The sequence below is a fragment of the Mirounga angustirostris genome, unplaced genomic scaffold (assembly GCF_029215605.1).
Source record: "Mirounga angustirostris isolate CCGP_5_RB_7025 unplaced genomic scaffold, mMirAng1.0.hap1 SCAF_16, whole genome shotgun sequence".
In the NCBI taxonomy this organism is placed as follows: domain Eukaryota; kingdom Metazoa; phylum Chordata; class Mammalia; order Carnivora; family Phocidae; genus Mirounga; species Mirounga angustirostris.
In genome coordinates, this window is record NW_026991724.1 from 41039480 (window position 1) to 41060093 (window position 20614).

Sequence of the window (20614 nt, forward strand, 5' to 3'; positions counted from 1 at the left end):
GAAAAAGCTATTTCTGTGAACATTAACTGGAATGCTTTGGTAAGGTTTGATAAAGGTTGAGTTGCTGATAAAAATTGCTTTTAAATAAATTAGGTGTGGTTGGGAAAATTCTAAAATATTGGGAAAACATAAAATTCAAGAAAATTTCTGAGCTTCGATTGCTTTATAGATTTAAGTACTCGCTCCACCTTTAAAATATCTAGACTGACCAGAGGTATTAAAATGTACCCAAACCGTATTACAGGTATGATTTCTGCAAGCATAGAACTGGAACCATTGAACCCTTATTGCAAAGGAAAGACCCTGGCTTCACAGCAGATTAGCAAATGAATGGACAATTATACTTTTAAAGTTATGATTCCCTACTTAAATCTACTTACTTCATTAAACGACTTCATTAAATGACTGATACTGATCACAGTGGCTAATAGAGATTCTACTACAGTTGAAAGGTTCCAGTTACTCTTTTATTACAGACTTAAGAAATAGGGATTCATTTCAGATATAAGAGCCAGGAGCATAATTAGGTGTTATCTAAGCCATCTGTTGTCCACTTAGAGATGATTTTCTTAAACTTTGTGAGGTCAGCTAGGGGTGTGTGTGTGGCCGTGTGTGTGTGCGCGTGTGTGGGGTGGGGCAAGGAAGATGTAGATATTTCACCTGGTCTGCATCTTCACAATTAACTAAAAATGTTTATTCTGATTCCACGTGAACTTTGTCTAAGATGTACCAATTTTAGCTTATCTTTGGCCAAATCCTACATGAGTTAACATAGAAATACTCCATTTTTTAGATTTCATTTAAATCTTGGAATTAATAGGAAGGTATTAAAACATTTTCAGATCATGTATCTTGGTTAATACGCTCCTAAATGCTTTATATATGACAGCCTTTTGGCCCAGAAGAGAGTGCTTATCTGTTGATGGAAAAAACTTTTAAGATGAGAGTAGCTTGCTTTCTTATGGCAACTGGCAATTGACTTTCTGTATTTAACATCCTCTGGATAAAATCTTACAAAGAGCTTTTATAATTTGTTGTATTGAGTTGTATGGAGATTATATACTAAATAAAGCTCTTTTAAAGTACACAAGATGAGTGTTTTTCCTGTCTTTGAAGGTCAGAAACCAAGGAACCATCTATTAAAGTGTATTAAGTATGTGCTACATGGAGTCTAGTCCTTAAAGATGAATGTGCCAAGATCTTGGCTGGACTTGCTAATGTCATAGGAGTTTATTTTTTCATGGAATTTGGTTTGATAGCTGCTTACTTGTTTCACTTGAACCTCAGGGCTATAGTATTTCTGAAGAGAAGAATTTATCCTCAAAGAGGTAAATGCTGTTTGTTTTCACCTCTGGAATTCTTTTTATTTTTTTATTTTTTTATTGTTATGTTAATTACCACACGTTACATCATTAGTTTTTGATGTACTGTTCCATGATTCATTGTTTGTGTATAACACCCAGTGCTCCATGCAGAACGTGTCCTCTTTAATACCCATCACCAGGCTAACCCATCCTCCCACCCCCCTCCCCTCTAGAACCCTCAGTTTGTTTCTCAGAGTCCATCGTCTCTCATGGTTCATCTCCCCCTCCAATTTCCCCCCCTTCATTCTTCCCCTCCTGCTATCTTCTTCTTTTTTTTTAACATATATTGTATTATTTGTTTCAGAGGTACAGATCTGTGATTCAACAGTCTTGCACAATTCACAGTGCTAACCATAGCACATACCCTCCCCAGTGTCTATCGCCCAGTCACCCCATCCCTCCGACCCCACCCCCCACTCCAGCAACCCTCAGTTTGTTTCCTGAGCTTAAGAATTCCTCATATCAGTGAGGTCATATGATACATGTCTTTCTCTGATTGACTTATTTCACTCAGCATAATACCCTCCAGTTCCATCCACGTCGTTGCAAATGGCAAGATCTCATTCTTTTTGATGGCTGCATAATATTCCATTGTATATATATACCACTAGTTCTTTATCCATTCATCTGTCGATGGACATCTTGGCTCTTTCCACAGTTTGGCTATTGTGGACATTGCCGCTATAAACATCGGGGTGCATGTACCCCTTTGGATCCCTACATTTGTATCTTTGGGGTAAATACCCAGTAGTGCAATTGCTGGATCGTATGGTAGCTCTATTTTCAACTTTTTGAGGGACCTCCATACTGTTTTCCAGAGTGGCTGCACCAGCTTGCATTCCCACCAACAGTGTAGGAAGGTTCCCCTTTCTCCGCATCCCCGCCAACATCTGTCATTTCCTGACTTGTTAATTTTAGCCATTCTGACTGGTGTGAGGTGATACTTCATTGTGGTTTTGATTGGATTTCCCTGATGCCAAGTGATGTTGAGCACTTTTTCATGTGTCTGTTGGCCATTTGGATGTCTTCTTTGGAAAAATGTCTGTTCATGTCTTCTGCCCATTTCTTGATTGGATCATTTGTTCTTTGGGTGTTGAGTTTAAGAAGTTCTTTATAGATTTTGGATACTAGCCCTTTATCTGATCTGTCATTTGCAAATATCTTCTCCCATTCTGTCAGTTGTCTTTTGGTTTTGTTGACCGTTTTTGCTGTACAAAAGCTTTTTGGTGGGGATGCGGAGAAAGGAGAACCCTCCTACACTGTTGGTGGGAATGCAAGCTGGTGCAGCCACTCTGGAAAACAGTATGGAGGTTCCACAAAAAGTTGAAAATAGAGCTACCATACGATCCAGCAATTGCACTACTGGGTATTTACCCCAAAGATACAAATGTAGGGATCCAAAGGGGTACATGCACCCCGATGTTTATAGCGGCAATGTCCACAATAGCCAAACTGTGGAAAGAGCCAAGATGTCCATTGACAGATGAGTGGATAAAGAACTAGTGGTATATATATACAATGGAATATTATGCAGCCATCAAAAGGAATGAGATCTTGCCATTTGCAATGACGTGGATGGAACTGGAGGGTATTATGCTGAGTGAAATGAGTCAATCAGAGAAAGACATGTATCATATGACCTCACTGATATGAGGAATTCTTAAGCTCAGGAAACAAACTGAGGGTTGCTGGAGTGGTGGGGGGTGGGAGGGATGGGGTGGCTGGGTGATAGACACTGGGGAGGGTATGTGCTATGGTGAGCGCTGTGAATTGTGCAAGACTATTGACACAGATCTGTACCTCTGAAACAAATAATACATGTTAAAAAAAAAGATAGCAGGAGGGGAAGAATGAAGTGGGGGAATCGGAGGGGGAGATGAACCATGAGAGACAATGGACTCTGAGAAACAAACTGAAGGTTCTAGAGGGGAGGGGGGTGGGAGGATGGGTTAGCCTGGTGATGGGTATTAAAGAGGGCACGTTCTGCATGGAGCACTGGGTGTTATGCACAAACAATGAATCATGGAACAGTACATCAAAAACTAATGATGTAATATATGGTGATTAACATAACAATAAAAAATTAAAAAAAAAAAACATTACAGATATACTGTCTGTCTGTCTTGTAGTCAGAAGTCAGCATGTCTCAGCTGTTTCTCTGCCTGGAGTCTCAGGACGAGGAAAGCCAGCCCCCCTCTGAGGGCTCTAGGGATGAGTCCACTTCCAGCCTGATTCAGGTTGTGGGCAGAATTCAGTTCTATGTGTTTGTGGAACCAAATTTCTCATGTCTTTGCTGGCTGTCAGCTAGGGACCCCCCTTAGCTACTAGAAGCCTCCCTGGGATCCTTGTGCACAGCCCCCTCCATCTCAGACCCACAACGGCGCACTGGCTCCCCACCCTGCTGCACCACTTTCTACTTCCTCTCTGCCACATCTTCGTGCCTACAGCTGGAAAACGTTCTCCACTTTAAAGGGTGTGCAGCATTAGATTGCACCCACCAGAAAACACAGGATGATCTCCCCATCTCAAGGTTTGTAACCTTCGTCCGATCTGCAAAGACCCTTCTCCCAAGTAGCATATGTATCCACAAATTTTAGAGATTAGGAAGTGGAGACCGGGGATGGGGGACAGATTCAGCCTACAAAGTTGTATGGAAATTAGACTTGGGTGTGGCAGAGGGTAAGATTGGAGACAGGAAGACCTGCATTAAGGGTATTTTAGTCCTCCCAGTGAAAGGTTATAGTCTGGCGAGCAGAATGGTAGTGGTGGAGAATGAAGAGAAGTAAGGTGTGTAGAACTTGCTGGTGGATTATACATTGGGAATAAGGGAAAGAGATCACGGATAACACCTAGATTTTTTTTTAACTGGGTATGTGATGGTAGTGCCTTCTCTTGAGATGGAGAAGACCGGTACGGTAGTCATTATTGGTGTTCAACAAATATTTCTGGTTCTCCCTTCCTCCTGTCCTCCTTTTGGTTGAGTGTGGCCTTATGACTAGTTCTGGCCAGTGAGATGTGTCCCTTCTGGGTCAGAGCATTTAACGCCAGCCCCAAATCCTCAAGATTCTTTCTCTCCCGGATGGTGGCTGCTACTCCATCAGCCTGGGTCCTGGAATAAGGGCAGCACGGAACAGTGCTTCCTGCTGACTTGCATTCGACATGCAGTTGAAAAATTAACCTCTGTTGTTTTAAGTCACTGAGATTCAGGGCTGTTTGCTATTGCGCCACAATATCGCTTATCCTGACCTAACATACTGAGGAGGAGCAGGCCTTTTACAGGAAAAGGAATAAAGGGTTATGGAGCGGCCATGGTAAATTTGAGATGCTTAATCAATGGCGTGTCCAAGAAGTGTGCCTCTCTGCCCACTTCACTGTTTTACTGCAATCAGTATTAACATACTACCTCCACTCACTGTTCTTGGGTTCCATGAAGCACCCCTGTTACCTTTTCAGTAAATTACTTCTTTGACTTGAGCTAGTGTGAGCGTCCATTCTTTATAACCAAATGATCCCTGATGAAGACACTTCAGTGAAGGCAGAGTTCTCATGAGTCTGGTTTTCTTGAGGCAGACATCTTTTTTAAATGTTCTTTATTCTCATTACACCTTTTTCACATGGTTCTCATGGCACTTGTCACCCTGAATCTAGTTAATTACATATGTTTCTACCCTTCACACTGTGCTGTGAACTTCCTGAGGGTAGGGGCTATTTCTTTTTTGTCTTCAAGTTCCCATTGGACGCTCAGAGTGAGTGTGTCATAAAGGCTTGTTGCATCGGAGTCTGCAGTTGAGATCAGGTTCATCGGATTAAATAATATTCAGCGAGTTATAGTTAGTCGACTCCTCCCAGAGAGAGAAACAGAATGGGACCATGGACCGTGATGTCTGGCAAGCTAACTTTCCTTTCCTGGTGCCAACTGAGGAAACTGATCCACTACACATTCCAAGAGGAATGTATGACTGTGAAAACTCCACTGAAAAATCGTCCAGGCATCAAGTCAACAGAAACAACAACAACAACAAGAACTGCTAGTGACAGACTATATGTCCATTTCAACAGGATATCTACTATGTTATTATCAGGAGCACTGCTCCAATATTTATTAATTAAACCACGTTTAATTTTGTTCATATTTTCGATATATATAATTATTACTACTTGTCAGTTGTTGAGAAAAGTGTTAGAACCTCCCATTTTGATTATGGATTTGTATATTTCTTGGTTTTGTCCTGTTAATTTGCTTTATATGTTTTGAAGCAATGCTATTGGATACATGAAGGTTTAGAATTGCTATAACTTAATGGCAGAAGAATCTCTTTAACATTGTGGAAGTGCCCCCACTTAATATCTAAGTAGTGCTTATTGCCTTAGCTCACTTTGTCTGATATTAGCAGAGCCATACCAGTTAGTCTGTATGGTGTATATATATCTCTACCCTTCTTGTTGGAACTTTTCTGTATTCCTATATTTATAATGTGTCTCTTATAAACATAGAGTTGGAGGGGATCTCCATCCTGACCATTTTTTTTTTCCTTTTGATAAGAGTGTTTAGTCTGTTTAGATGTTAATGTAATCATGGATAGACACACTGGGGTAGATACAGTGCTACTAAACAGTGATGTTATGTCCTCTGGTTATCTGTCCCATCTAGAGGCATGTGAGATCCATGTTTCCCTTTTCAGTGATATTGATTTTGATCACTTAGTTAAGGTGTTGCCCAATTACTTACTGTATTGTTACTAATTACAAAAGGATCAGTAGTAAGTGGTGTGTGGAAAGATATTTTGAGATCAAAAACCCTGTTCTTCATCAATCCCTGCTCCTCCTACTAGATCTACCACCCATCACTGATCTTTTTATTTCAGTGTTCATGTTCTTCCAGATTTGAACAGTGAGAGTCCATCAAGCTGGCTCTTACAGTTTTGTTTTGTTTTTTTAACATGCCCCGTCTTTTCTCTTAGCCTTTACTCTCTTTCTGGTACAACAAGACCTCCCAAGCCTATTTTGTATATTCCCTATCCCAGCCCTGTAATCAACCATTTCTCCAAGGAGCCCTGGTCATTTTAGTGGGAAATACTATTTAGACACCAAAATCTGGATGCTAGGTGTGCTCATTGCTATTGTCATGGGCTTCTAGGATTTTTTGCTGGACTATGTGGGGAAATTCACACACACATACACACACACACACGTGAGCACAAGAAAATATAATATATAATATATATAATATAATAATATATATAATATAATATATAGGGGCGCCTGGGTGGCTCAGTCGTTAAGCATCTGCCTTCAGCTCAGGTCATGATCCCAGGGTCCTGGGATCGAGCCCCGCATCGGGCTCCCTGCTCGGCAGGAAGCCTGCTTCTCCCTCTCCCACTCCCCCTGCTTGTGCTCCCTCTCTTGCTGTGTCTGTCAAATAAATAAATAAAATCTTTAAAAAAAAATTTTTAATATATAATATATAAAAATATATAATATAAATAATATAATTAATATAAACACATACACATATGCACAAACGTAAGTTTGTGCTGATACCACCAATTCCAATCCAACTCCACAAGGTTCTTCCTTGCCTTCTCTCAATAAAAAAAAAAATCTATATCCCCCTATTTCCACTCTGGCTCCCAATACTATCAATTCAAAATCACATAAAATAGGGACTCAGGAGGGCATACAACTCTTGATCTCAGGGTCATGAGTTCGAGCCCCACATTAGATATAGAGATTACTTTTAAAAAAAATTTTTTTAAAGAAAATCAACAAAATAGTTTCAGAATTGCTATACTTCTAAATCACTATGAAAATCAAACCTACTCAAAAGAGTTCAATATTTGTTTGCATTTCTTTTATTATTTCTTTGTGTGAGTATATACCCAAAGTATTATGATAAAACGTCACTTGAATTAATTCTATTCCCACCACTTCATTGTGGTTGTTATTCTAATTATTTAATATTGAGAACATTAATGTGATTCCAAAAGTCAAAACAATCAAAACAGTGTATTCAGAAAACAGTCAGTCCCTCCATTATCCCTTCCATTCCACCCTGTCCCCCTTGTACGTAATCCATTTTATTAATTTCTGGTTTATCCTTTCTTTGCTTCTTTTGCAAAAATAAGCAGATGTGTGTATGTTTTATTTTCCATTTTTCTTAAAATGAATATATATTCTTTTGCACTTTGTTCTTTTTGCTTAACAGTACAGCCTAGAAGTCATTCCATACCTTCTCAAAGAGATTTCACCCATTCTTTTTAACAGCTGTTTACTCAAGCTCATTAACATTTATTGATTGATATGTTTTGTCTCTCCTATTGTTGTGTTATAATTACTGTGTGTATCATATTTACTGTGTTTCATTATATGATGTGTCAACTTCCCTCTAAAATTATTTTTTATATTTAGGAAAACTCGTGTTTGGTTCCATGGGTTACCTTTGTATGTGTACCTTTGGTGCTCTTTATTTTAGGCATAAATGAGAAAAACTCATTGAAATTTTACTATCTGGTGCCTCCGTTTTAAAGATAGGTGTTGGGGCACCTGGGTGGCTCAATCGGTTAAGCGTCTGCCTTTGGCTCAGGTCATGATCCCAGGGTCCTGGGATCGAGCCCCGCATTGGGCTCCCTGCTCGGCGGGAAGCCTGCTTCTCCCTCGGCCTGCCTCCTCTCTCTCTCTCTCTCTGACAAATTAATAAATAAAAAATCTTTAAAAAAATAAAAATTAGGTGTTGATTCTCACCTGTCATCTGGTCAACAATCAGTGATCATATTAGACTTTTTCCTTTCTTCCCCTTCTTGTTTAGTTGTAGTCTTCCTATGTTGTCAGAACATATTCTGTTTACTGCTCTTTCTTCACCCATGTCTCCACCTGTTGTAAGGTTCTTATATTTCACCTGAAGTGATATGGTATTATTTGAAGGTATAAAGATGCATATTGTAATCCTTAAAGCAATCTCTCTCCCTCTCTATAGATAGATAATTGATTAGATACAGAGATAGAGATACAGAGATACAAAGATAGTTATTTACCATACTTTAAGAATTAGTGTCTTTTTTTAAGATTTTACTTATTTGTCAGAGCGAGCATGAGCAGGGGGAGGGGCAGAGGGAGAGGGAGAAACAGACTCCCCGCTGAGCAGGGAGCCCGACGTAGGATTTGATTCCAGGACCCTGGGATCATGACCTGAGCCAAAGGCAGACACTTAACAGACTGAGCTACCCAGGCGCCCCAAGAATTAGTGTCTTAATAGAATTGAATGTGTTATTAAAAGCCTCTCCAGAGAGTTCCACTCCCACAGTGGCAGCGTGAGGAATTCTGCAGACCTGTTCCTCAGTGAAACAGGCATCACTGGGAAGATTATTTTTAAAAACCAACCATGTGAAGTCTGATCTTTATCTTAAGGAAATTATCTTCAGGACATACAGACAACAAGGAAACATTTCTTCGAGAAAATCTATCGAAACGTGGCACTGGAGCCACAGCCTGTCCCCCACTCCTCCCCTCCCGGTTGGGCATGACCAAAGCCACTGCCGGCAGGTGCCTCCAAGAACTCGGGCCCCCTGCTCCCCCTGCTCCCCGTCGCCGCTGCAGTGTCTCTCCGGGAGGGGGGCAGCTCACCGGCACATCTCACCCTCTGGCCCCAGCTGCCTGTGCGGGAGGCCACAGGCAAGTGTGGCCAAGAGGGTGGGGGCTCTGCCTTAGGACGGCACACAAACTAGGCCAGGCCCTGCCGATGGGGCAGAGGTTCCACACCAGGGAAGGCAGGGTGGGAAGACCAGCGTCCTGCTCCTGAAGCAGGCGAGTCCCTCAGAAGTGGGCCACACTGTCCATCTCACAGTCCGCATGACCCAGCGAACATGCTCCTCCTGGGTTACCCAGATGTGCTGACCACGTATGCCCACGCAAAAACCTGCCCAGGGATGTCCAGAGCAGCTTTATTCATCGTTGCCAAAACCTGGAAGCAACCAAGAGAAAGAAAGTGCAGTCCACCCAGATAATGGAATATTATCCAGCGCCAAAAAGAACTGAGCTTTTGGGCGCCTGGGTGGCTCAGCTGGTTAAGCGACTGCCTTCGGCTCAGGTCATGATCCCGGAGTCCCGGGATCGAGTTCCGCGTCGGGCTCCCTGCTCGGCGGGGAGTCTGCTTCTCCCTCTGACCCTCCTCCCTCTCATGCTCTCTGTCTCTCCTTCTCTCTCTCTCAAATAAATAAATATAATCTTAAAAAAAAAAGAGCTGAGCTTTCGAGCCTGCAGAAGACACGGAGGAACCGTCATGCCTCTGACTAAGGGAAAGAAGGCAGCCTGAAAAGGCCACCTGTATGACATTCTGGGGAAGGTGAAACTGTGGAAACAGTAAAAGGATCGGTGTTTGCCAGAACATAGGCGGGGAGGAAGGGTGAATAGGCAGAACCCTGAAGCCAACTATGGACCTGGGGTAATGGTGATGTGTAGCGCAGGCTCACCGGTTGTAACACACGTGGGGGACGTTGACAGTGCAGGAAGCGGGGCGGGGGCGGGGGGGGCCGGGGGGGGAGAAGGCCTTCTGGAAAATCTCTGTGCTTTCTGTTCAGTTCCGCTGTCTTCAACCTAAAACTGCTCTAAAAAGTAAAGTCTGTCTTTTAAAGGTTAATTACATGAAAATCAGTCCCAAACAGACTGAGCTCAAAACTAACAAAGAGAATAGGATGCAGAGTATCTGAACTTGATAGATAACAGCAGAAACTGTAACACATGAAGAATTACCGCCACCCTTGCTCTGTGTTGAGTTTTTCCAGATTGGCAACATTTTCAAGGATTCAGCATATTAGCAGCTGAGGTTTCAGCATAAATACATAGCCTATTAATAACCTCATATTTTAGGTTAATATGCAAACTCAGTGTATGTGGTATTTTAAGAATTCTAACCCAAAACAAGCAGTGAGTCATCTATAAAACCTAAGCTGCTTTCTGACTGCCAAGAACCTAATGGTACTTGTTACATTAGGATATTTGAAATTAATTTTCCCTTCACATCTATCATGCACTCCATTAAACTTAAGTTATAATGCACATTATTTGCTAATACTTTCTAATGTTATTCCAAGAGATTTGGAGGAAGGCAGTACAGTGGTGAAGGTTTCTGCTCGGCGCCATCTCTTGCCAGCAGTGTGACCTTGGGCCCGTTATCTGTGTCTCAGTTTCCTGAACTGTAAACAGATTAAATCAGTAGTCTCATCCCATAAGGTTTTGGAAAGGATTAAATTAGTTAATAATTTAAAACTCCTAGAACAGTGCCAGGCATGGGCTAAGCACCTAATAAATATTTATTGCTGTGATTAACGCAAATTTGACACTTCTTAAAAGGTAGTTTGGCTTGTGTGATTGTTCTTTTTACACTATGGCATACAACGTTGACCGCTGATGGGGCCGAACCATCTATTAATAGACACTCCTCGCCCCACCCCACCTTCCTCTCCTACTTCATGACCACTTTGAAGCCGTTATCACAAAGCAAACCTGATTTCCCCGAGCACTGACCACTTCTGGAACATTCCAAGCACGGTCTCATCTGAGAGCATTTCCACATGCCAGACCCTTCGCGCTCACCTGCATGACTCCTTCCCTCCCTGCACTTAACTCTGCTCAGACAGTGCCTTTTGGGAGACGCCCGCCCTGCTCACCGGATGCCAGCCTCGTGCCGTGAGTCAGCACCTGCGAGCCCATTTTGCTGGTTCTATTTTCTATTTCCTCTTCTAGAATGTAAGTGTCAACAGGGCAAGGACTCTAGCTTGCTCACTGCTCTATTGTCTTCTTCCAGATCCCTCTGTAGGCTGCGCTGGCCCCCCCATATGCAAGAGCACCCCTTCACTCCATCCCTTATTCTCCTTTGCTTTTCTTTTTAGTATGCGTTACCATCCCATTTACTTATTTATTTTCCATGCCCCATGCTAGAATGGTGTCTGGAATGCCTGGCACCAGTTAGACCCTCAATCATACTTGCTGATGTATAAAAAGGGTCTGGCATATAATAGGTCCTCAGCGAATGTGCGGAATGAATAAATGTCCCTGAAGATGTCATGGAAGGATTAAGGGGGGGCTATATTTCCTGTGGCCCACCAACACATAAGAAAAGTTTCCATTAGGGACACCATGAGCAAAGCTCACCCTCCCGAGTTGAAAAAATTTATGGACAAGAAATTGTCATTGAAATTAAATGGTGGCAGGCATGTCCAAGGAATATTGCGGGGGTTCGATCCGTTTATGAATCTTGTGATAGATGAATGTGTGGAGATGGCAACTAGTGGGCAACAGAACAATATTGGAATGGTAGTAATACGAGGAAATAGTATCATCATGTTAGAAGCCTTGGAGCGAGTATAAACAATGGGTGTGTTCATCAGAAGAAATCAACTGCTTCCACATGTCCCCTCCATAGTACCTGTTTTACTACAATATAAAAATCAGGTCGTGTGCATTTTCATGCTGAACTTTTTTGTTAAATAAACTTTTATAATAGTCAAAAAAAAAATTTCCATTAGAAAAAATATAATAATAACCCATTATATCTGCCTTATGACCAGCTGGTTCTACCCTAAAGCTGTGATTGCTAAGCTCATAGGGGCTCTCGTTACAGCCCAGAAATCCTATTGTGCTACACTTTGTCTCACTTTGCACAACGACCATTTCAAATCTCCCCTCTTTTTAAAAATTTTATTTTATTTTATTTTATTTTATTTTACGTAAACTCTACCCCCAACGTGGGGCTCAAACTCACAACTCTGAGATCAAGAGTCGCAAGCTCTACCGACTGAGCTAGCCGGACGCCTCTCAAAATCTCCTCTCTTTAAACTTCTAGCCTCCTCCCCATCCTACACTCTCAGGAGATAAAACTGTGTATTACTTATCTATGGCTGTGTCACAAATTACCCCAAAACTGAGTGACTAACACATAAAAAGCATCTATTATCTCCTAGTTTCTGTTCAGGAATCCAGGCCTGTGCTGGATGCCCCTGGCTCAAGGTCTCAATTAGGTTTCAGCTAAGTGGTTGGGGTCCATGGTCACCTACCTCTTCTGGGGTAGGGTCTTCTTCCACACTCAATCCCATGGTTGTTGGCAGTGTTGAGCTCCTTGCAGGCTGCTGGTAAGAGGCCTCCCTCACTTCCTCACCTTGTGAGCCTTTCCATAGGGCAGCTCACAACATGGCCGCTGGCTTTCCTCAAGCGCACATTCATGGGACAGAGTCCAAGACATCTGCCTCTTAAATCATCTAACGTCCGAAGTGGTACCCATTAGTCTGGCATATTGTAGTTGGTGGAGGCAAGTCACTAGGTGCAGCCCACACTCAAGGGGGAATCAGACAAGCACATGAACACTAGGAGACATCATGGGGGCCATCCTAGAGGTTGCCTCCCACAACTGCACTTCCAATCACAGAGAAAAGAGAAGCCACGGCATGAAAACATTCTCAACTGCACCAACCTCCTGCCCTTTCCTCCTGCAGCAAGAACTGCCCTTCCTTCCACCTGCGGTTTGGTTTCCATTTTGATCCTTCTTCTCAGGATGCTTGCATAACTGATTCTCCCTCTTTTCTTACACAGACTCTCAATTCAACTGGATCTTCTCCATAAGCCTTTCTGTGTACTCATGACTCTTCTCACAGAAACAAACTAACAAAAACACAAACCAGTGTAAACCCTCACTTATCCTGTCTCCAACATTTATCTATTCCACTCCTTTATTTAACGGTCCAAATGTCCTCCCCATCCCCTCCCCCAAAAGGAGCTGCCTGTTGTCACTTTCCACCCACTCCAAGATGGCAGCATTACTTGCCAGCAGAGCTCTTGCTGGTATCACCAATGACTTCCTGAGGCCTAGTTAATATTTTAATCCTTGTGTTCTCTTCCTTTTAAACACTGGACCACTCCGTCCTTTCTGAAACACTCGCTTCCCTTATTTTGTAAGACAGAGCAGTCCTGGTTCTTCTTACTCTTCTGGCCTTCCCTTCTCTAGCTCTTGTGCAGGCGTATTTTCTACTACTCATCCCTTTAAATGTTGGAGTCCTTCAGGCCTTGGGGCCCTCTTAGGACTTCCCTTCTCTGTGTTTTCTCTCTCTTGGTGATCTTCCACGGCCCAGCTTCCAGGACCATCTAAATGCATACGCCTCACAAACTGACTTCTCCAGCCCAGACTTGTGCACATACTGGCCCATTTGACTTCTCTTCCATGATGCCTCAAAGGCAGTTCAAGTTCAACACTTCCAGCACCAAGCTCATTATTTCTTCTATCAGCCTGTTCCTTTTTCGGTGTTCCCTAGGGTATCGTTTCCTGGGCTGCTGTAACAAATGGCCACAAACTTGGTGGCTTAAAACAACGGGAATTTATTCCCTCGTAGCTTCAGAGAACAGAAGTCTGAAATCAAGCCTCCCTCTAGAGGCTAGATCCGGGGAGAATCCTTCCTTGCCTCTTCCCACTGCATGTGGCCCCAGGTATTCTTGGCTTGTCACTGCATACCTTCCATTGTCACATGGCTTTCTGCTCTTCTTCTTACATGTCTCAAATCTCCCTCTGCCTTTCTTTTAGAAGGACTTGGAAAAATCCAGGAGGACCTCATCTCAAAATCCTAACTTGATTGTATCTGCGAAGACCAAATAAGGTCACATTCACAGGTCACATGCAACCCACCACATCTGGCTCTGTGAATGGCACCTTCCTCCGTCCTGTTGATCAAGCCAGAAACCTCATGACTATCCTTGTTCCCAGGATCCAACGAATCCAGAAGTGGTTTTCCTTCCTCTGCATCTCTGGTATCTGTCCACTTCTCTCTCTTCATCACACCTGAATAATCCAAGCTATTATCACCTCTCACCTCGTCATACAGCAGCCTTCCATCCACACCTATTCCTGGGCCTGCCATCCATCCTCCACACTGTGGAGTCATTTCTAAATGTGATGTGAATCTGATCATGCCGCCCCTCCGGCGTCTTCTTCCAACTTTCACTGCTCTTGGGACCATAGTCTTTATTAAAAGCCAACGTGAAATAAGAGCCTCAATTTACTCCATGAAGCCTTTAAGAAGGTGGTACATAGCAGGCAAAGAAACATTGTGTAGAGCAACTGAGAGGAGTCATGACAAAAATTGATGACTTTGAACTTGGCCTGCTCCACACCCAACAACTGACTACACCATGACCTTACTTGGCTCCTTCTCTAGACTCTAAGAAACCGTCATTGGACACTGATGTGCTACAGAGCATCTGCCTCCCTTCAACACTCATCATGTACTAAGTACTGAGGAGGCTGGGTTCCCCTAAGGGTGATGCCAGCATTTTAGACTTACCACGTCTGCTTTCCGCCCCCTCCCCCCAGCCCTTCTTGTGGCTCTGCTGTTGGAATACCTGCATGGGAGCTGTCCAAATGGCTTCAAAATACAGGGCCTCGAAATTGCCAACTTTAATATTCCGGTCACCACAAAGCCGTCGATCCCAATCTATATTCTAACAGTAGCTAAGCAGAGACCTTAGGGGTCCAATGGACGCAAATCTCTAGCATAAAAAATATGAAGTCCACCAATCAATCATGACCCACCTTCTGGGTATCCACGGTGCATTCAGCCCGATGCTAATTCTGCGCTGGCAAGGGTTTTGGCTCCAAAACAGGGAAATGGAGAGCAAGGTAATTTTATACAAGTGCAACGTTCCCTTCACAATTCCTGTGTCTGCAGGAAACAGTTGATTCTGCTGCAGAAGCAAATAACCCTACAATCTCAGGGACTTAAAGCAATGAATGGTTAGTTCCCCTTCTTGCTGCATAACCAGCAGGTTGACTAGGGCTTTCCATCCTGCTGTCCTCCCTCCTAGACCGGTTGATGGAACAGAGCCTGTACGGATATGCCCGGTTGCTTTGGCAGGAGGTTGAGATGGCTTCTGGGGGTCTTATACCCATCATTAAATGCTCTGGCCTGGAAGCAATGTATGTTTCTTCGGCTCACAACTCATTGGCCAGAATAGTCGCATGGCTCCACTCAGCCACCAGGGGGCCCCCAAGCTCACCCTGCAGTGTGTCTGGAAAGCCCGAGAAGCGGAAATACTGGCAAAGGTCGCTGAAGATACGCACTGTCTGTCTTTCTTGTCACTAAGTACTTAGACCGCCGTTCTCTCCAACAAGCAATATATATACCTGCACGACTGCCCCCAAGGGGAAGAATCCAAAAGCTCCATCCAATCATGGCATCATCAGGCTTAAAGCCCAGAACCTGTGCATGGCGCACAGGAATTTCTAAATTGGGTCAAAGGAGGCACGGTCTCCATCCAGAGAATTAGGAACTAAACACCAGGTTCTCCATCCGACCTCCAAAGGTATTGCTTCGCTCCCAGTATATAAAGATAGAACAGTCACAGGCTAACCACAACCAACCCACCCTCTAGCAGGGGGGAAATGGAGGGCACTCAGGCACTGACCCTATTCCCTCCTCTCTGTTGTATTTATTGCATTTAACATTCACATGGCATCATTCATCTGCCAAGAATCCCTGTAAGCACTGTATATATAGTAATTGATTTAATCCTCACTACAGCCCTATGACAAAGGTACTGTTACAGATCCCATTTTCAGATGAGAAAATCCAACCCATTCGCGTGTTCAAGGTCCCCCAGCGAGTACGTGCTGGAGCCGGGGTTCTAACTAAGTTCTAACTAAGCCGGGGTTCTAACTAAGCAGCCTGGCCCCAGAGTTTGCTCCCGCACTGCCTTGACAGGACATCTTCATCTTCAGAGATTCGTTTACGGTAAAAAAAACTCTTAAGTTAAACTTGCTACCTAAAAGTGGGAAGATGCTTATTATGAGAAGCACGTTTTAGCCAGGGAGGGAACAGATTTGTTACCGGAATCACCATTCTCTACTACTCCGTCCCGCTGTTGTTTTCACCCAGGATGAGTTGGTTGGACCCTCGCGCCTCTCACAGAGGGGTCTCTCACTGGAGGCTGGAACACAGATGGAACATCCCTGCCCTTGGCGGTCAGAACGCCTCCACGCAGGGAGCACGGCTGCATCACTGTGTTGCCAGCAGAGGAAAACGCCCGCAAACGCGTCATACACGCTGGTGTGGGTAGAAATGGCAACGGAGCTTCTGGATCCAAACCAGGGAGTATTTTTTGAAGATGGCCTCACACGTAGCCCTTCGTTGCTGGCTGAGCCCACATTCTCCTCCAAGGGAAGCAAGCGGGGAGGAGACAGAGCCAGCCTGCAGAGAGGAGGAGGTGGGGATCCTAGAGAATCCTAGCAGTATTCATACCCCACGTTCTAGCCCTTCCTAGGGATCCCCACAGGGTGGGGAACCCTTTCCTTCTGAGGTTTCTTCAAGCTGAAATTCTGTCCCTCGCCGTCAAAATGGTAGCTCTACCAGAGTCTAGTTAACCCGTCTCCTACTGACGCCTTTCAGTTTTTCTAATGCTTCTGCTAATGCAGATAATGCTTGAAAACTTTCTTGTTCTTTGAGCCTGATTGAATATGTCAAGAGGATGATCCTAAAAGTAGAATTGCTTTCTACTTTTAAAAAGTTATTGATGCTGGGGCGCCTGGGTAGCTCAGTGGGTCAGCTCAGGTCATGATCCTGGGGTCCTGGGATCGAGCCCCACTTCCAGCTCCCTGCTCAGTGGAGAGCCTGCTTCTCCCTCTCCCTCTGCCTGCCACTCTGCCTACTTGTGCTCTCCTCTATCTCTGTCAAATAAATAAATAAATCTTTTAAAATAATAAATAAAAATTATTGATGCTTTTAAAATATATGAGTACTTGGGGCGCCTGGGTGGCTCAGTTGGTTAAGCATCTGCCTTCGGCTCAGGTCATGATCCAGGGTCCTGGGATGGAGCCCCGCATCGGGCTCCCTGATCAGCCTGCTTCTCCCTCTGCCTGCCACTCGCCCACTCCCCTTGCTTGCGATCTCTCCCTCTCTCTCTGATAAATAAATAAATAAAATCTTTTAAAAATTAATTAAAAATAATTAATTAAATATATCAGTACTTTAAAAAAATGTATTGATAATGCTAACCCTAAGCATGATGCCAATGCACAAACTCCACAGCAGAACCGAAGGGGCTCAATTCCTCGTGTCCTCGTCAGCACTTGCTATAATAAGTCTTTTTATTTCTCGACAGTTGGTTACAAATAAGTGATCCCCTTGCTTTCATTTGAATTTCTTTAACTTGATGATGACACATCCTTTTATATTTATTGGCCATTTGTCACCACTTCTTTCAATTTTTAAAAATCTGTCTGGAATTTATTTTGGGGTAAGGAAAAAGGTGAGGATCCAATTTATTTATTTATTTATTTATTTATTTATTTATTTATTTATTTATTTTATTGTTTTACCTTCCAAATTTTTATTTAAATTCTAGTTAGTTTTTTTACATACACAGTGGATATTCAACTGCACAGCCCTAGAAATCTACCTTTATCATGTATCTGGACCCAACTGTGTCTGCTCTATACCATTAATTTGTCCCCTCCAGTCTTTCTGATTCTTCTGATAAATGAAAATGGAATGAATTAGTCTGGTAGGTGAAACAGATCCAAAATTGGGTCTAAAAATTAAATCTAGCTCTATGCTGTTTGTATGAGACACACTCCAAACAAAAGAACAGCACAGAGTTGGAAACAAAAGGGCACGTAAAAATATACAGGGCAAATGCAAACAAAAGAAAGCATGGGTGTGGCAAAATGATCATCAGATATATAACTCATAGGCAAAAAGCATTAAATGAGTCAGAGGATCAAGTTGTAATAATAAAGGTTATAGCGCACAATGAAGATAACCACCACACACTTTTATGCACCAAATAACATAGCACTGGAATGTGTGAAAAAGACTTACAGGGAACACAGGAGGGAGGGATGGGCCAGCAGCAGAGGGGGACAACTGACCCCTCTCAAAACCAGTCAGGCCACGTACAGAAATGCATATGAAGATGGAGAAGTGATTTTGTTATATTATTTATGCTACACGGAAAGGATTTCTTAAAGTTTGTGACCATCTAAAATGAGAGGTTGGCATGAAAAAGTCAAAGCATATTTATTGGCTTTAAAAATGGGGGCGCCTGGGTGGCTCAGATGGTTAAGTGTCTGCCTTCAGCTCTGGTCATGATCCCAGGGTCATGGTCATGATCCCGGAGTCCTGGGATCAAGTCCCCCATCGGGCTCCCTGCTCAGCAGGGAGCCTGCTTCTCCCTCTCCCTCTGCCTGCCACTCCCCCCTGCTTGTGCTCTCTCTCTGTCAAATAAAAAAATTAAAAATCTTAAAAATTAACTATTATCTCTTGATTTCCTGCTAGGGCATGAATGTGCATGTCCTCGCAGATTCATGTGTTGCAATCCTAGCCCCTGAAGCTCATGATATTAGTAGATGAGAACTTTGGGAGTTGATTAGGTCATGAGGGTGGAACCCCAATGAGCGGGATTAGGGTTCTTATCAAAGAGACCTCCCTCCCCCAAGAGCACCCCAGTCCCTTCCACCATGTGGAGACACAGGGAAAAGAGAGCCTTCACCCAACCATGCTGGCACCCTCACCTGGGATTTTCAGCCTCCAGAACTGTGACCAAAAAAAAATATCTGGTTTTTTATAAACCACCCGGTCTGTGGTATTTTGCTATAGCAGCCTAATAGACGAAGACATTCCCCTTATAGAAAAAGCGAAGAAGCCAAGATTCTTTCCTATTCTCTCCCCTTCCATTACCTCTGCTGGCACCAGCCAGGAATTTTGTGATCTCTTAGATTTCTTGAATAAGCCGCCTAATGTAAAAATAATAACATTTTAATAAGTAGATGCTGGTTTATGGGCATGATTGCCAGTCATTTTAACCTAATAATTTTGTTTATTTCTATTTGAGGCTCACTACAACCTTCATTCCTCATATTCATAACTTCTTTATTTTGATCCTTCTTCTAAATATGTATTGCATCAACTCAAGCATATAATTTAAGAAGCACTTGGGAGTTCCTAGCTCGGAGGCTCTCCCTCCCCCCACCGCCCTCTGCAAATAACTGTTCCATTATCTTTTGGCATCTTGAGTTTGGGAGGAAAGGCTGAAGCCAACCTGATTTTCCCCGTGATGAGCTGACCTTATCCTGCCCTGATGCTTACAGAATTTGTACTGGGCCTGATGGCTTGATCCTGATTTGTCTCATTACAGGGAGAGAATCCTTTTAGTGTATAAGACCTTCCATTTCATCTTTAAGTAAGTTTGGTTTGGTCACATTGGTCCTGTTCCGTGCAGGAAAACCGGCGGTGTGTTACATCATCAAGCCAGCTTCACAGCCGCCATCCCCTCTGGCTTCCTCCACCTGAGCCCCTTGCTCTCACCGGGTTTTCCCCACATCTCCGTGCCCATGGCACACACTTCATTCCGAGGTTTCCGTTCGGTAAAGCTTTTTCCCCTCCACTCATTCTCCAACACCCGCTCTCCTTCTCTTTCTGCTGTTTGATACTCTTCTATTTTTCCCTCTCTTGTTTGAACTCGTGCGTCATAGGCGTGAGTGTCTTGCGGAATTTCTTTGAGGGTTTGGGGAAGTTTTATCTAATTGTTTCTTCAATCGTGTGATCTAATTCCTGTTCAAGGGTGCATTTTTTTTTTTAAGATTTTTTATTTATTTATTTGAGAGAGAGAGAGTACAAAGGGTGGTGGTAAGGGGCAGAGGGAGAGGGAGAAGCAGACTCCCCGCTGAGCAGGGAGCCCAATGTAGGGCTCGATCCCAGGACCCTGGGATCAGGACCTGAGCCAAAGACAGGCACTTAACTGAGCCACGCAGGTGCCCTTCAAACGTGCATTCTTAATCTGCACTCCCCATCCCCGATTTTGTAATATCTATGCCTAAGTCCCGTTCTGTTCCTTTCTGGTCCTCACTGAGCAGGTAATCTGCACCTGCCTGAGACAGCAGGACGTCATCACCTTTGTTTCCTGATAATCTGAGCACTGTTTTATATTTTATTTTTATCTTTTTAAACCTGAACACTGTTTTAATTCTTCCCTGAGAAAGAGAGGTGAAGAACTAGCTATCGGCCCCTGACAAGGACATATCTGCTCATCCCTTCGGCTGCTGGAGGACAGGTGAAGGGGGCGAGGATTGGGCTGGAGGGACCATCTGCCTTGACTTGGGAAGGCTGCCTGCAGATCTTTTCTACTGTTCTCTGGTATTTCAGGCACTTCTCTCCTTGGGGGAGCAAAGCAACTTTGGGGGAAGCAGGAGTCCCCAGAACGAGGTAAAGCCTTGCAGCTCT

At 43.6% G+C, this 20614-nt stretch overlaps 1 protein-coding gene across 1 annotated transcript; it reads left to right on the forward strand.

Moving 5' to 3' along the window:
- The first annotated feature begins 11493 nt into the window (after nucleotides 1-11493).
- Nucleotides 11494-11874, forward strand: LOC123854983 (small nuclear ribonucleoprotein G). Its single transcript, XM_045890331.3, has one exon. The coding sequence runs from the start codon at nucleotides 11496-11498 to the stop codon at nucleotides 11724-11726; it is 231 nt and encodes a 76-aa protein (XP_045746287.1). The 5' UTR covers nucleotides 11494-11495; the 3' UTR covers nucleotides 11727-11874.
- The last annotated feature ends 8740 nt before the right edge of the window (nucleotides 11875-20614 follow it).

Bases quoted from the DNA above. Each gene is read 5' to 3' on its own strand.
- LOC123854983 (XM_045890331.3), top strand. From the start codon at position 11,496: ATGAGCAAAGCTCACCCTCCCGAGTTGAAAAAATTTATGGACAAGAAA.